The 15,554-nt window shown below is 50.2% G+C and overlaps 1 protein-coding gene across 1 annotated transcript in view; it reads left to right on the top strand.

Annotated features, from left to right (window-relative positions):
* Nucleotides 1-15,554, top strand: part of DRC5 (dynein regulatory complex subunit 5) — a 30,230-nt gene that overhangs the window by 5,813 nt on the left and 8,863 nt on the right. Inside the window, exons 2-3 of the mRNA XM_006149068.2 lie at nt 10,236-10,562; nt 11,643-12,268. Of these exons, the coding sequence (XP_006149130.1) occupies nt 10,319-10,562; nt 11,643-12,268 (870 nt within the window). The 5' untranslated portion in view covers nt 10,236-10,318. The remainder of the gene's footprint in view (nt 1-10,235; nt 10,563-11,642; nt 12,269-15,554) is intronic.

Raw genomic sequence — 15,554 nt, 5'->3', positions numbered from 1 at the left:
TAGAAAAAACCTCACAAAAAAAAAAAAAAAAAAAAGAATAATGTGTTATGTGACTTCTGGAGTTTTAGAAGTTTTCTACATTAGTGTCAGTACATGCTTCATGACTTATTGGGCTTTTTGTTCATCTAAAATGATGAGATGCATTGTTTTTAAGGTTTTTTAATAGGGCATGTGTGTTCACCAGAGAGGAGAGAAACAGAGAGAGACAGTGAGAGAGAAAGTAAGGAATCATCCCCCGAAGGGACTGCCACACAGCAATCTCTTCCTGTCCGTTCTCCTCCTGGGATCTTCAGCCCTCACACTAGCCTGGCCTGAGTTTCAAGCCACTGGGTCTAGGACTTGAACTGCAGTCAGCCATGTGGGAATCCAGTGATATAACCACTGCACCATCTGCTGGCCTCATAAGATGCACTTTTAAAAAGCAGTTGTAGGTTAACACATGGACATAGGCACACACATGTATGTAATATTAAGATTTCCTTTTGGGCTGCCCTTATGGTATAGTAGTTAGGGAGCTAGAACCCCCATGGCCGACCATGGTTTGAATCATGGCCCCAGTGGCTTGAAAAGCACTCCCGGCACATGTGTGTGCCCACGTCCTGAGAGGATGGAAAAATGGGGGAGTTGGGATTGCACCATGACCCATTAGGGGGTGCGTTCTCCCTCTCTAGCTCTGTCTCTGTCTCTCTATCTCACTCTGGCAAGAGGACAATTTTGTTTCATTTAGAAAGAAAATGCATTTTAATGTAACAGAGGTGAAAAGCTGAAACTCCCATAGTGGAGTGAATGCCAAAGGCCCAGGAGTGCTCTCAGCCGAAGGAGGCCCCTCTCCTCAAGGAGCAAGAACATGCAGTCTTCTTTCCTAGTGGGCATGGGAAACGTGGGACGGGAGACACAGAGGGCTTGCGGAAGGGCAGTGCATTGTGGTTAGAAGCAGGAGACCTGCCTTCAGGCCCTGGCTCCAGCCCCCCTAGGTGTTCTGGGGCCCACGATTTCTTGTTCTGGTCCTCAGTTGATCTGTAAATGGGGATAAAGAAGCCAGTCTTGCTTCCATTACAGGGTGGCTAAAGACAGATGGAGAACGGTTCTGAAAAGGACCTTGTAACTGAAGCGCTAACACATGTAGGCTGCTGATCCTGTCCTGTGGAGAGATGGGATGTGGGCCTGGAGGCTCAGCGTGGTCAAGAGAGGAAGAGGCCACGAGGGTTAGCTATCAGGCCTGCGAGTAATAACCTGGGGGCCTTTGGTCCTCCTCTGCTAGCCTATTGAACTGTTTCACCCACTGATTTAGAATTTCCCATGCTTTCATTCACCAAACTGAGCGTATCAGAATGATCACGAAGGGGCAGAAACCCAACTCCTAGATTCAGGAAAAGGGACTCACTCGAAGGCTGCCAGGTCAGGTCTCAGGGCAGAAGGAAATGCTGGGGAACCAGGCAGTTCTCGGAGCTCCCGGGACTAGGAACGACTACTGACAACACCAGGTATTCTCTCTGTCTCTTTTTCTTTCTTCCATCTTTCTTTTTTCTTTCTTTCTTGTTTAAATTTGATATAGGGTTCATTCACTCGCCAGAGAGAGATGAAAAGGGGGTGGGGGTGAGGAATAAGAAAACATCTTGGGGGCCAGCAAGTGGCATGGTGGTTGGGGCGCTGGACTCTCCCTCATGGCTGACCATAGTTTGAGTCCCGGACATGGCGGCTTGCTTTCTCACTTTCCTTCTCTCTGGGTGTCTGTTTTTCTCTGGTAAAATGAAAATAAATGAATGTATTAAAAAAATTAAATAATGCTTAAAACAAAAAAGAAAAGAAACACCTTGGGGAGGATGGCCACGCTGCAATCCCCTCTCCTCCATTCTCCTCCCACACACGCACACACCTGGTGTGATTTCCAAGCTGCCAGGTTCAGGACTTGCACCATGCAGTCAACCATGTGAGATCCAGCCACCTTAACCACCACGCCACCAGCTGGCCCCTTTCATTTCTGCCAGCCTCCACCAGGCTTCATTCCCTCCTGCTGCAGACAGGCCTTGTGCATGTGAGGGAGGACAACTTCCAGCAGCAGGGGGTCCAGGTCCTTCAAGGACATATGCCCTTCTGTCTACCTGCATTTGAACAAATCCCAAGGAGCACTCTGATTGGTTTGCATCCAGTAGGCGCCCTGAACCAGTCACTCTGACCAATAGGACGTTTCTATTGGCCAGAATGGATTATCGACATGGAGCAGCCCCAAACATCAGCTCTCTCACCTAACATAGCTGGCCTGGCACTGGGCGAGGGCCTGGAGATAAAAACGAGTAGGAAACAGCTCACAGTCTAGTGAAGGTATGGGGAGAAAGTAGGCAATCAGATCACTGACGTGCCACAGCTACAAGGGGGAGGATTTCCAAAGGAAAAGGGTCATCTGGGAGGTGGGAGGCAAGAAAGGCTGGAAGACTTGAGAGAGGAAGGGCTGCTTGAGCTCAGACTCAGAAGACCAGTGGCTGCGCCTGTCCCCGGCCAGAAGATGGGAAAGGCATTCCAGGCAGAGGGACCAGCCTGAGCAAGGCTGGGCAGCATGAAGCAGCCTGCAGTTCCAGATGTAGACAGTTTATTTCAAGCAGGCGTCTAGTCACCGAGGGCCTCATATAGCCAGTTGCAGAAGAAGGGTTTTACCAGGAGCGCAGGTGAGCTTACTGAGGCCGGCAGAGGCGGCTGTGTGGAGGCTAGATGGGAGAGAACCAGAGTGGACGCCAGAGGCCAGGGGCTGAACTGCCGCTGTGGTCTGGCCCAGAGAGATCTGCACCTGAGCACGCGGCAGCAGGAAAGGGGTGGAGCGGCTGGCCCCGCAAGTAACTGAATCAGTAACTAGACCGGGTAGGGGGACCTGGAGAGAGGGCCTCTGGGCTCTGGTCTGGGTGGGATGGACCGAGTTTGAGAGACCTAGGAAGCACCCTGGTAGGCTGAGTCTAGATCCCAGAGAAGGGAGGGCTGGAACCCGCCAGAAGGCATGAAGTGGAGTGGCCATGTCAGAACTCTGATGGGATCTCAATGCGCAAGGGGTGGGCAGGAGAGAGGCCGGCAGTGGAGACTTTTTGGAAAAGAAGGTCAGAGTTAGGAGGAGAGCCAAGGGGTGGTTAAAGGACAGAGCTCACACGACCTGCCAAGGGACACTTTCGATCGTCCATAATAAGGGAGGCAAGGAATTATTTGGCTCATTGTCCTTGTAACTATGAACTTTATTTCATATTTTATTAGTTTTTAAAAACATGTTTTTTGTTTTGTTTTTTGTTTTTGTTTTTCTTTGTTTTGGGAGAGATTTTGCTGGCTGGAGAGACAGAGAGAGAGGGAGAGAGAAAAAGTAAGACATCACCCCCTGGAGGGATGGCCACGCCACATTCCCACCTCCTCCATTCTCCTCTCAGGATTTTGGACACACACGCAAACGCGTCCCGCGTGAGTTTTAAGCTGCCAGGTCCAGGACTGGAACCACGGTCTGCCATGTGGGAGTCCAGCACGGTAACCACTATATCACCTGCTGACCCTTAAAAATAGATTTTTTTTAAAAAGAGAGATTGTTTCAATAGGGTTCATGCACTCACTAGAGAGACAGAAAGAGAGAAATTACCCCCCCCAGGGAGGAATGGCCACACCACAGTCCCTCAGGACTTGGGGCATGCATGCACGTGTGCCCAGTGTGAATTTTAAGCTGCCAGGTCCAGGATTCAAACTGTGGTCAGCTATGTGGGAGTCCAGCAACTTAACCATCACTCCATCTGCTAGTCCCTAAGAATAGATTTTTTAAAATATTTATTTAGAGGTTAAGTGCCATGCATAGAAAACCAAGTCCCACATGACTAACTGCATTCAAATCCCGGCCCTGGTAGCTTGCAAATCACACCTGAGTGCGTGTGCATGGGTGTCAAAAGTCCTGGAGGAGCAGGAAATGGAGGAGTCAGACTGTGTGTGACCACACCTGGTTAAGGGGGTGCTTTCTCTCTCCTTCACTCACACTCTCACCCTCTGGTGAGCACACACACCCCCTGGCAATTTGAAAAAAATTTAGAGGCCAGGCTGGCAAGGTGCATGGTGGTCGGCACTGGACTCTCATATGGCCAACTGCGGTTCAAGTCCCGGACCTGGCAGCTTGCTTTCTCATGTTCTCTTGCTCTCCTCTCTCTCTCTCCCCCTCTCTCTCTCTCCCTCTCCCTCTCTGGTCAAATTAAAATAAGTAAATAAATAAATAAAATTAATAATAAAAAAAAAAACTTAAAAAAAAGAATTAGAGGGACCAGCACATGGCGTAATGGCTATGTCGCTGGACTCCCACGTAGTCGACTGCGGTTCGTGTCCCGGACCCGGTGGCTTAAAACTCATGCCAGGCACGTGTGTGTGCATGCCCAAGATCCCTAGAGGAGAATGGAAGAGAAGGGATTGCGGTGTGGTCATCCCCCCTTCTTATTTTCTCTCTCACTGTGTCTGTCTCTCCCCCTTTCCCACCCCCATGAGCACATGCACCCTAAAGAAAAAACTTCTAAAAAAAAAAAAAAAAAACTTAAAAAAAAAAAGATGTTTGGGGCCAGCAGATGGCGTAATGGTTACATGGTTACATTGCTGGATTCCTATGAAGTTGATCATGGTTCAAGTCCCAGACCCGAACCAGTGCTCACGCCAGATACATGTGTATGTGTGCCCTAAACCCGAAGAAGAGAATGGAGAAGGGATTGAGGTGTAGCCACCTCCCCCCCAGGGGTTGATTTCTTGCTTTCTGTCTCTTCATCTCTGTCTTTCCAGCTAGCACATGCACCCTCTAGCAAAAATCTTCCTTAAAGGGACCAGCAGTTAGCGTAATGGCTATGTCACTGGATTCCCACGTAGGCGACCACAGCTCGAGTCCTGGACCCAGTGGCTTAAACTCATGTCGGGTGCATGTACGTGCGTGCCCAAGATCCCAAGAGGAGAATGGAGGAGAAGGGATCGCAGCGTGGCCATCCCCCCTAGGGGGTGATTTCTTGCTTTCTGTCTCTCTATCTCTCTCTGTCTTTCCAGCGAGCACATGCACCCTATAGCAAAGACCTCTCAAAAAAAAAAAAAAACCTCCCTTAAAAACTTCTTTATAACTAAAATCCTCCTTCGAAGAATCCTTTGTCTGGCTATAATTTGCCTGGTAAAAATATTTTTATAGTATCTATCTTTTAAAATATCAAGAGTTGATTAAGTGGAAATGATCAAATCTGACCTTATAATGAAGTTAATGTTTTCAACATTTGCCTTAAAAAATAGGACATCATGGGACCAGCAGTTGGTGTAATGGCTATGTGGCTGGACTCCCATGTAGTCGACCGCGGTTCGCATCCTGGACCCAGTGGCTTAAACTCACGTCGGGCACGTGTGCGTGCGTGCCCAAGATCCCGAGAGGAGAATGGAGAAGAAGGGATTGTGATGTGGCCATCCCCCCTGGGGGGGTGATTTCTCACTTTCTGTCTCTCTGTCTCTCTCTGTCTGTCTGGCGAGTGCACGCACCCTATGGCAAATAACCTCTCCAAAAAAAAAATGACATCGGATCTCCTGGTACGGATGTTTCTGTAAAATCGAAAGGTGGGAGGGATTCTTTTTTTATATAGCCATGCACATGGCAGCCGTATGGAGCCAGACCCTGCCCCTTCCTTCTGAGGAGCTGACTCAGGGCCCTGGAAAGTGCCCCCTTGATGGGTCCTGTCATGCCTAGAGGCAGGCTGCAGGTCTGAAGCAGTAGCAAGAGCAATTAGGACCAGATTTTAGGAAGAACTGCCAAGTCCTAAGACAGTGAGGGCCACCCTACCCCAGAAGGCATCCTACATGGCCCCAGATGGGATTGTCCAGGGTGTGGCCTTGCAGGAGGAAGAACAGTCTGCCTCCCAGGACAGTGAGGCTGGGTGGTAGTATGAGTAATGCCCAAAGAACCAACTCGGGCCAGCCTTTGATGGGAAGGTTAAGGCACTGGATCCCACACGGCCAACTGTGCAGTTCAAGTCCTAAACCTGGTGGCTTGAAAATCACATTGGGCACATGTGCGTGTATGCTCAAAATCCTGAGAGAATAGAGAAGGGATTGAGGCCTGATCGTCTCCCTGGGAGGTGATTTCTCACTTCCGCTCCCTCTCTGTCTCTTGAAAAGCCAACCCCATGGTTTAGCGAATGGTGTGGAGCCTAAGGTGTTGGATCCTATTAATACACGGCCAGCTATGTGGTGTACCAGGTGCATGTGCATGCATGCCCAAAATCCCGTAAGACTGCAGGAAAAGGGATGGCAGTGGGGCCATCTTTCCAGAGGGTGATTTCTCACTTTCCATCTATCTCTGTCTGGGAGAGCACATGCCCTGTGGCAAAAATATCTTAAAAAAAAAAAAAAGCCAACCCATGACAATGCTCACCAGTAACCTGGGGCTCTCCTTGTCAAGCCTGGTCCGGATCTCCTAGGTGTGGCTCACAGGTGTCCTGGGACCCTCCTGGGACAAAGGGGAAACAAAGGGGAATAACAATGTTTTAGATGAGGACCTTGGCAGAAGCTGGGAGCCCAGATGAAGGCTGACCTGTTGCCTCTGAACCCCCCTCCCATTATCTCCGTTCTGCTGCCTATCCAGCCCCCAACTCAGTCCCTGCCACTTCGCCTTTCACCTTGGCATCGACCCTGGCAGTAGGGAGGCCTCAGAAATCTTGCACTCACCACAGACACTGCCTCCGGTCAACCCTCAAGAAGCAGGTCTGTCCCAGCTGTTGTGGCACAGTGGCAGTACAAGTGCCCTGCAAGGCTGGAAGTCACATGGCCACCCTCAGGTTCAGGTCCCAGGTAGGCTGAAAACACACAGGCACAGGCATCTAAGCTCTGGGGAGTGGGAGACAGAACCCTGTCCAGGGTGTCTCTCTTCTCTCTCACACACTGTCTATTTTTTAAAAAAAAAAAAAAAAAAAATCCCCACAGTGTAGTGGTTAAGGTAGCCGGATCCTACATGGCCGACTACAGTTTAAATCATAGCTCCAGCTTCTTGGAAAACACACCAAGTGCCTGTGCATGCACGCTCCAAATCCTGCCAGAATGGAGGAAGAGGATCACAGCATGAGTACACCCTACGAGGGCATGATCTCTCTCTCTCTCTCTCGCACATGCACCCTCTGGCAATAAAGTGGTTAAAAGAGAGAGAGAGAGATGAAGAAGCAGCAGGTCTCCAGGGTATGGTCTCCCCAGCCTAAGACCCGTGCCTTTCATAATACCCTCACCCTACACACACCCTTCCAGTGCCTTTTTCAAATATTGTCAAACTTAAAATATCTCAGAAGAACCTCCACAGCAGCCCGGATAGGAAGATATCATTGTCCTGTTTTATAGATAAGGAAACTGAAACTCAGTGGGTTAAGTCCTTGGTCACACAGTGAGTAGCTGGCACAGCCGGAAGGTCGGCAGGTGTCTCTAAGCAGCAGCCCCTTCCAGCCCCACCCTCCGAGAGGCTGTGGCAAAAAGCAGGAGCTGGTTACCCCACAATTCTGGGTACAATCTGTGAATGTGTGTTTGATTTGCATAAGGGGTGTCACAATATATAGATATCTCCCCTACACTGCCCCTCACCTCCCCCAGCCCCCGCCTTAGCCAGGCTTTTCCTTCTTGAGATGCTTGGCATGCTAGGAGCACCATCTGGTCCCTCCCTCTGCCAAGGACGCCTTTGCTGGTTCAGAGTGTTCCTTCCCTCAGGCCACCACACAGCACACCAGAGTCAGGGTGCAAATCTGAGGGCAAAGTGCCTGGAGGAGGAGCTGAGTGCTGGGGAGCCCCATCTCTACCTAAGGTCCCAGGGCAGGGACCAACAGCAAGGGGGCAGGGAGGAGCAGATGTGGGGGAGGTGTCCCCAGACCTAGACGTATCCTCTGTCTTCTGTCTTCAGCCCAGATTTAGCTGCCTTCTCGCCTCCCACGCCTGCCCGTGCTGTCTGAAATGCTGGGAGGCTGGGAGAACTAGAGAGGGAAGACGGGATGGGGAGAGGGAAGGGAGGGCGCTGGAGCTTGAGCTCTCAGAGGCGAGGCGAGGAGAGAGGGAAGGGCTGACTCCTGGGCAGGGCATGGGTTTCATTCCCCTTTCCTTTCTCCCTCAACCAGTCTGTCCAAGGCAGTAGCCGCAGGCCCAGCACGCCTATTGAGCCATCGGATCTTAAAGACCTTGGTTTAAGAACATAACTATGGGCCAGTCCTGTGGCACAGCAGTTAAGCACTGTGCAGAGGAAACTGGATCCCACATAGCTGACCACGGTTCAATTCCCGGCCCCAAAAGCATGAAAACATGTGAGATGCTGCATCTGCCCAGGATTCTGATGGGATGGAGAATCGGAGAAAAAGGATTGCAGCATGACCAGGGCCTGTTGGGGGGTGCTTCCTCTCTCTCTCTCATGTGCCTGTACCTTCTAGTACATGTGTGTACACACACACACGTATATATACAGTTTGAGTTAAAGACTGTGTGTGCTTGCTAGAGAGAGATTAAAAGACAGAAAGTGATAAGTTACCCCTCAGGGGAAAGGGATCCAGCCACCTGACCACCAGCTGGCCCCAAATATCTTAATTTTTAATAGTTACATACTTAAATAATAATATTCTGGACATGCTGGGTTAAACATAAAATTAATTTAATCTGTTTTTCTCTACCTTTTTAAAGTTTTTGTCATAGGGCATGTGTACGCACTAGAGAGGGAAAGTGAGAAATCAACCCCCATGGGGGGAGAGAGCCATCCCTCAATCCCTTCCCCTCCACGCTTTTCCTCTCTTCCTGGGATTTTGAGCACACATACACATGTGGCCAGCATGATTTTTAAGCCACCAGGTCTGGGACTCGAACTACAGTTGGCCACATGTGAGTCCAGTACCTTAACTATCATGCCAACTGCTGGCCCCTCACTCTACTTTTTTTTTAAGAGATTTTTTTTTGAGAGTTTATTTTTATTCTTATTTTTTATTTTTTGCTATAGGGCTATTTTTATTCTTATTCTTATTTTTTATTTTTTGCTATAGGGCGTGTACTCTTGCCAGAGAGACAGAGAGATAGAAAGCGAGAAATCACCCCCCAGGGAGGGATGGTCACGCTGCAATCCCTTCTCCTTCATTCTCCTCTTGGGCATGCACGCACACACGCCCGGCGTGAGTTTAAGCCACCGGGTCCAGGACTCAAACCGCGGTCGACTACATGGAGTCCAGCGACATAGCCATTATGCTAACTGCTGGTCCCTAAGAGAGAGATTTTTGCTATAGGTTGTATGCACTCAGCAGAGAGAAAGAGAGAAAGAAAGTGAGAGATCACCCCACCAGTTGGGATGGCCATGCCATGATCCCTTCTCTTCCATTCTCCTCTGGAGATTTTGGGCGTGCTCACACACGTGTCTGGCATGAGTTTCAAGGTGCCACTTCTGGGACTCGAACCCTAGTTGGCCATGTGGGAGTCTGGCACCTTAACCACTACGCCACCTGCTGGTCCCCTTCTCTACTTTTTTAATACAGGTACTTGAAATGTTAAAATGGCATCTGTGGTCTTCGGTATTTTCCTTTTGATCAGTACTATTCTCTTGCCCATCCTCCAGGTCAAGCAGTTATTGTTCAGTAAAATACTCTGCACAGGGAACTGTCGTGACCTAAATGGTTCTTTATTATACCTTGAGCCTTTGGCCACACACAGTCTCTCTCCTGACCTTCAGGGGGACAGTATGATGTAGGGTTCAGGTATGAACTTGGTAGACAAGTTTAAGTCCATCCTTGTTATTTATAAGCTGGTGACACTGGGCAAGTTACTTAAACTCTCTGTGCTCCAAGTGCCCATCTGAAAAATGGGAATAATATGAGCAGTTATCTCTAAAAAGGCTTTTGTGAGGATAATTGAGTTTCCATGCATAAAGAACTAAGAGTGTCTGGCCTACAATGACTGTAGTCGCTGTGTAGCTATTCTTCCCTAAAATTGTTGGATACCTCCTGCCACCATTTCACGTGTCAGACATACACCAATGCTCCTTTGCAGGACTTATTTTATTCACTTTTCCAAATAATCCTAGTGATAACCGTCGCCCCTACTTCACAGAGGTAGCATTTGAAATCAGAGAGGTTCAGGGACTCGTCCAAAGTCACATGACTGGTCAGTGGGATTTGCACCTGGACCTGCTCCACTCCGGACATTGACCTTCAAGCACACCCCTTGGTGAATGCCCACCGAGTTCCTCCGAGGTAACGTCGTCACTCTTCCTTATGCTCCAGGACCCTTGCATCAAGGACCAGTGAGTCAGAGAAGCTTCCTGAGTCAGGGTCACTACGGGCCACCTGCCTATACCAGCTCCAGCATGGACAACCTCAATCTGCTGTCCTCAACCTCCAACCAAGAATGGGCCTTCCCTACAGCCCAGGGTTCAGGCACGGGCCTACAGCCCTCAAAGCCCTTAGCCGCGGAGAAGTCCAAGAACCCAAACTCTGGGCCCAATATCCGTCGGATGCGCCGGATTATTGCTGAGGATGCGGAGTGGTCACTGGCCATCGTGCCGCTCCTCACGGAGCTCTGCATTCAGCACATTGTGAAGAACTTCCAGAGTGAGTGTGTCCCTGCTTTGGTTGGGAAGGATAAAGTCAGGAGGGGGGTAGTGAGGGGACTGCCAGGAGCTGAGGCCTCAGCAGCTGGGTCCTAGAGCAACCCTGTCCTCTCCCATGCCATCTTCCTACCCGCCCAACCTCTGATGGTCTTCCATGCCAGGTACGAGTTCTTGGTTGGTTCTATACTCTACACTCTGTAATTTTTTTCTTTTTTTTTTTTTGCATAGAGTGAGTGCACTCACTAGGGCATGCCCTTGCCAGAGACAGAGAGAGGGAAAGTGAGAAATCACCACCATGGGGCATGGCCACACCACAATTCTTTCTCCTCCATTCTGTGCTCAGGATTGGGCATGGACACACACACACACACACACACGCTCTCTCTGCATGATTTTCAAGCCATTGGGTTTGGGGCTCAAACTGCAGTTGCCCATGTGGAAGTCCAGTGCCATAACCACCATGCCAACTGCTGGCCCCTACTCTTGAATAGTAATTCTTTCCCAAAACCAGCTGCTTGCCTCTCCTGCTAGAGCCAGAGCGCTTTGAGGACAGGCCCACGTGTTGCCCCCAGCAGGCGTCCCCACGTGACTTAGTACACTGTGGTCTGACTTGTCTACCGCCTGCCTCCCCTCACTAGAATGTCCGCTCCCTCAGGGAGGGATGTACTCTGTTTTGGATGACTTCCGCTTCACATCTCCAGCACTCAGAAGGGCGACTGGCGCACAGTGGGACCCAGAAGAAGAAAACAAATTTTGTTTGGAAATGAATGAATCAGATCAGATTGGGAGCCTCGGAAGGCAGGGATTGTCTCCTCCACCCGACTAGAGGATAAGGGAGGGCTGGGCCTGAGCTCCTGCCTCAGTGAGGCATCCAGTACCACTCAGCCGCCTGCTGGGATGTCCACCCCAAAGCCACTCTGAGCCTCCCTGAGAGCAGAGCAGGCTCTCTGTCAGACTGGAACTCCCTGAGGGCACGAGGCGTCTTTCCCTTTCCTTACTGCCCCGGGGCAGACCCAGCCCAGGGCTAGTGCACTGGTGTCCCCAACACCAAAATCCCTACTTTCCCCTTCTGTTCCCAAAGACAACCCTCTCCTGAAGCAGCTGCTCCCGGAGCACCAGCAGAAGGTCCTGGAACACCTGTCCCCTGACCTGCCGCTGACGGTGACCGCCAACCTCATCGACCATGAGAACTACTGGCGCCGCTGCTGCACACGGCGCTGGCCCGTGTGCCACGTGGCCAAGCACGGGGGCAGCTGGAAACGCATGTTCTTCGAGCGACACCTGGAGAACCTGCTAAAGCACTTCATCCCCGGAACCACGGACCCCGCCATGATCCTGGACCTGCTGCCACTCTGCAGAAACTACGTGCGCAGGATCCAGGTGGATCAGTTCCTCCCGCCGGTGCGGCTACCGCCCCCCCCCCCCCCCCCGGCGCCGGCCGGGTCCGGCCCCCCGCCGGTGCGGCTACCGCCCCCGCCCCGCACCGGGGAGCAGTCGGACTCCGGCAGCGAGGGGGACATGGAGGAACCTGCCATGGATCACTACCAACTGGGTGACCTGGTGGCAGGCCTGAACTACTTGGAAGAGCTGGACCTTGTGTACGGGGTCAAGGACTGTGGCATGAACTTCGAGTGGAACCTCTTCCTCTTCACCTACCGGGACTGCCATTCCTTGGCTGCCACCATCAAGGCCTGCCACACGCTCAAGGTACCAGCCTTCCCCCACCTCCCCTTATCAGTGCCCCTGGGATGCCCTCTCCCCTCCTCCTCTTCCTCCACCATCAGCTCCCTCCTCCTAGTTCCTTCTCAGTTATTGGCCAACTGTTTATGCTCCCAGAATGGATTACAGGTTCTGGGGCTGCAGAGATGAACTGCCTTCCCAGTTCCCCAGCCAGTTATTCATGGAATGAACATCTGCACCCCAGCCTTGTCCCGGGTGCTGAAGCTACAACAATGAACAAAATTATATCATTTGCTGACAGTCGGGTGGGATAAAAGGCACTAATCACCAGTGATATAAATGTGAAACTGCAACCAGAATAAGGCTGCCAGATTTAGCAACTAGAAAGACAGGACGTCCAGTTAACTCTGAATTTCACATAAACGAAGAATACTCTCTGGAATGAGCCCCATAGCACAGTGGTTAAATGCTGTGAATAGAAAAGCAGATCCCATGGGACTGGCAGGTGGTGTGGTGGTTGGGGCACTGGACTCCCACATGGTCGACCATGGTTCGAGTCCTGGACCTGGTGGTTTGCTTTCCCACTTTCCTGCTCACTTTTCTTCTCTCTCTCTGTGTCTCCCTCTTGTCAAATTAGAAAGATAAATAATAATAATAAGTACAATTAAATAAATAAAATCTTTAATAAAAAAGGGGGGTGGCTGGCAGGTGGCGTGGGGGTTGAGGGCGCTGGACTCCCACATCAACCACGATTCGAGTCCCGGACCTGGCAGCTTGCTTTCTCCTTTCTCTCTCTCTGTCCCTCTCTGATCAAATTTTAAAAAAAGAAAAATAGGGACCAGCAGTTAGCGTAATGGCTATGTCGCTGGACTCCCACATAGTCAACCACGGTTTGAGTCCCAGACCCGGTGGCTTAAACTCACACTGGGCGCGTGTGCGTGTGTGCCCAAGATCCCGAGAGGAGAATGGAGGAGAAGGGATTTTAGCGTGGCCATCCCCCCTGGGGGGTGATTTCTCGCTTTCTGTCTCTCTGTCTCTCTCTGTCTGTCTGGTGAGTGCACGTGCCCTATAGCGAAAAACCTCTCAAAAAAGAAAATAAATAAATAAATAAAATAAAGTAAATAAATGAGGTTCAATAAAATATTTTTTTTAAAGAACATTAAAAACAGAAGAAAAGAAAAGCAGATCCCAGGGGTCACCAGGTGGCATAATAGTGAAGGTGCTGGACCTCACATAGCTGACTCTGGTTCTAGTCTCAGATCCAGAAGCTTGAAAATCACACTGGCATTTTCATGTGTGGGTGCCCAAAATACTGAGAGGAACTGGAGGACAAGGGACTATGGCATGGCTACCCCTGTGGGGGGGATTTCTCACTCCCTCTGTCTCTGTCCAGCTAGTACTTGTGCCCTCTAGCAAAAAAAAAAAAAAAAAAGAACAACCTAAAAACAGATTCTACATGACCGACCTGGTTTGAATCCCAGCCCTGGCAGCTTGAACAACATGTTGGGCATGGTGCATGCGTGCCCTGAATCCTGACAGGATGAAGAAGTGGAGGAAAAACTATTGCAGCATGACCAACCCCATTGTGGGTGCTTTCTCTCTCTTTCTCCCTCTTTTTCTTTCTATCTAGCTATCATCTATCTATCATCTTTGGGGAATGCTCTCTGTCAATGAAATAAGTAAATATAAATGTTTTAATTTTTGAAACATATTTTGGCAAAAATCCAAAAATTCCATGGGACAAACCTATTTATCTGAAATTTGAATTTAACTGGGCATCTTGTATTTGATCTGGTAACTGGGATAAATGCTATAAAGAAAATATATTCTTGGGGCCAGCAGGTGGCATGGTGGTTAGGACACTGGACTCCCACATGGCCTACAGCAGTTCAAGTCCCAGACCTGTCGACTTGCTTTCTTGCTTTCCCTTGCTCTCTTTCTCTGTTCAACTCTAAAATAATAATAATTATAAATAAGGTTAAATAAATAATTCTTTTTTTAAAAAAAAAGGAAAATAAAAGATATTCTTATGAGTACGAGGCTATAAAAGTAGTCTTGGCCTGACCAGGGAAGGCTCCCCTCAAACAAGGGAAGAGCATGCGCTTCAGTTTGAGGCGTCCAGAGCAGGGGCCATTGCACTAGTCCGCAGCTCTGACGAGATGCCTGAATGAGGTGTCGAAGCGTGTGCCATCTTCACAAAGGTGGCTCTTGGATGGAGCTTCATAGGAGAGAGCCAAAAACAAGCCAAGAAAAGACCTGGCGTGTGGTGGGGGAGCGTGCCAGGAAGTCAGAGAGAGGAGGAAAGTGGGACAAGGCACTGTCCCAGAGTTGAGGGAGGGCCAGCGGGGTGCAATGGAGCTGGAGACTGGACTTAGCGAACACGGAGGTCCCAGGGAGCTATCGATATCTCCGTGGCTCCACTGCCGGGAGCAGTGGTTTCTGGAGTGAGTGGGAGGTGAGGAATGGCGGTTGTTATCCTTTTTCTCAAGAGCTTGACCGTGACGGTAGAGCAATGGTAGATGATGGCTTTGGGTTGCTTTGTTTTGTTTTTACAGAGAAATTTGGATGTGTTTAATATCAATGTAAGGCTCCATCCAGTCGCAAGAAAGAGGTTGACTACAGGAGAGAGGTGCAGGTTCATAGACCAAGGACGGTTCCCAAGAAGGCGGGAGGGGAGGACCTGGGACTGGGCTGGGGCGGTTGGACCTGGGAGGAGAGAGGATGCAGGGGGTAGCAGTGAGTCTGAGTCTGGTATCAGGAGAATGAAGGGTTCCCACTCAGTGACTGGGAAGGCAGGAGGAGAGTTCACATGCTGAAAGGGGGCTCTGAAAGGAGATCCCCTAAGTTTGAGGAGGCCAGAAAAGGTTGAGGCAGTTGTAGAGTGTGAGAACATGGTGGTCAGAGAAATAGAGTTGGGCTGCCACATAGCATCGAGAGCCTCTTGGTGGTTCCAATGATACGAGTCGTTACTGTCATGTGACCGTTCCACCATGATAGTTGCTTAGACACAGGCAGGCAGAAGGTAGAAGGTGGCGTTGATCCAGGGTTGGGGCTCTGCCAGAATAATGCAATGAAAAGAGAATAGAGATTAAAAACTGTAAATTGGGGGGACCAGCAGTTAGCATAATGGCTATGTCGCTGGACTCCCACGTAGTCGACCGCGGTTCGAGTCCCCAACCCGGTGGCTTAAACTCACGCTGGGCGTGTGTGCATGCATGCCCAAGATCCTGAGAGGAGAATGGAGGAGAAGGGATTGCGGTGTGGCCATCCTGCCTGGGGGGGGGGGGGGTTTCTTTGCTTCTTACTTGTTTTT

This window comes from Tupaia chinensis, unplaced genomic scaffold (genome assembly GCF_000334495.1).
Source record: "Tupaia chinensis unplaced genomic scaffold, TupChi_1.0 Scaffold000252_1, whole genome shotgun sequence".
Lineage (NCBI taxonomy): Eukaryota > Metazoa > Chordata > Mammalia > Scandentia > Tupaiidae > Tupaia > Tupaia belangeri.
This window is presented reverse-complemented; position numbering and strand designations above follow the sequence as displayed.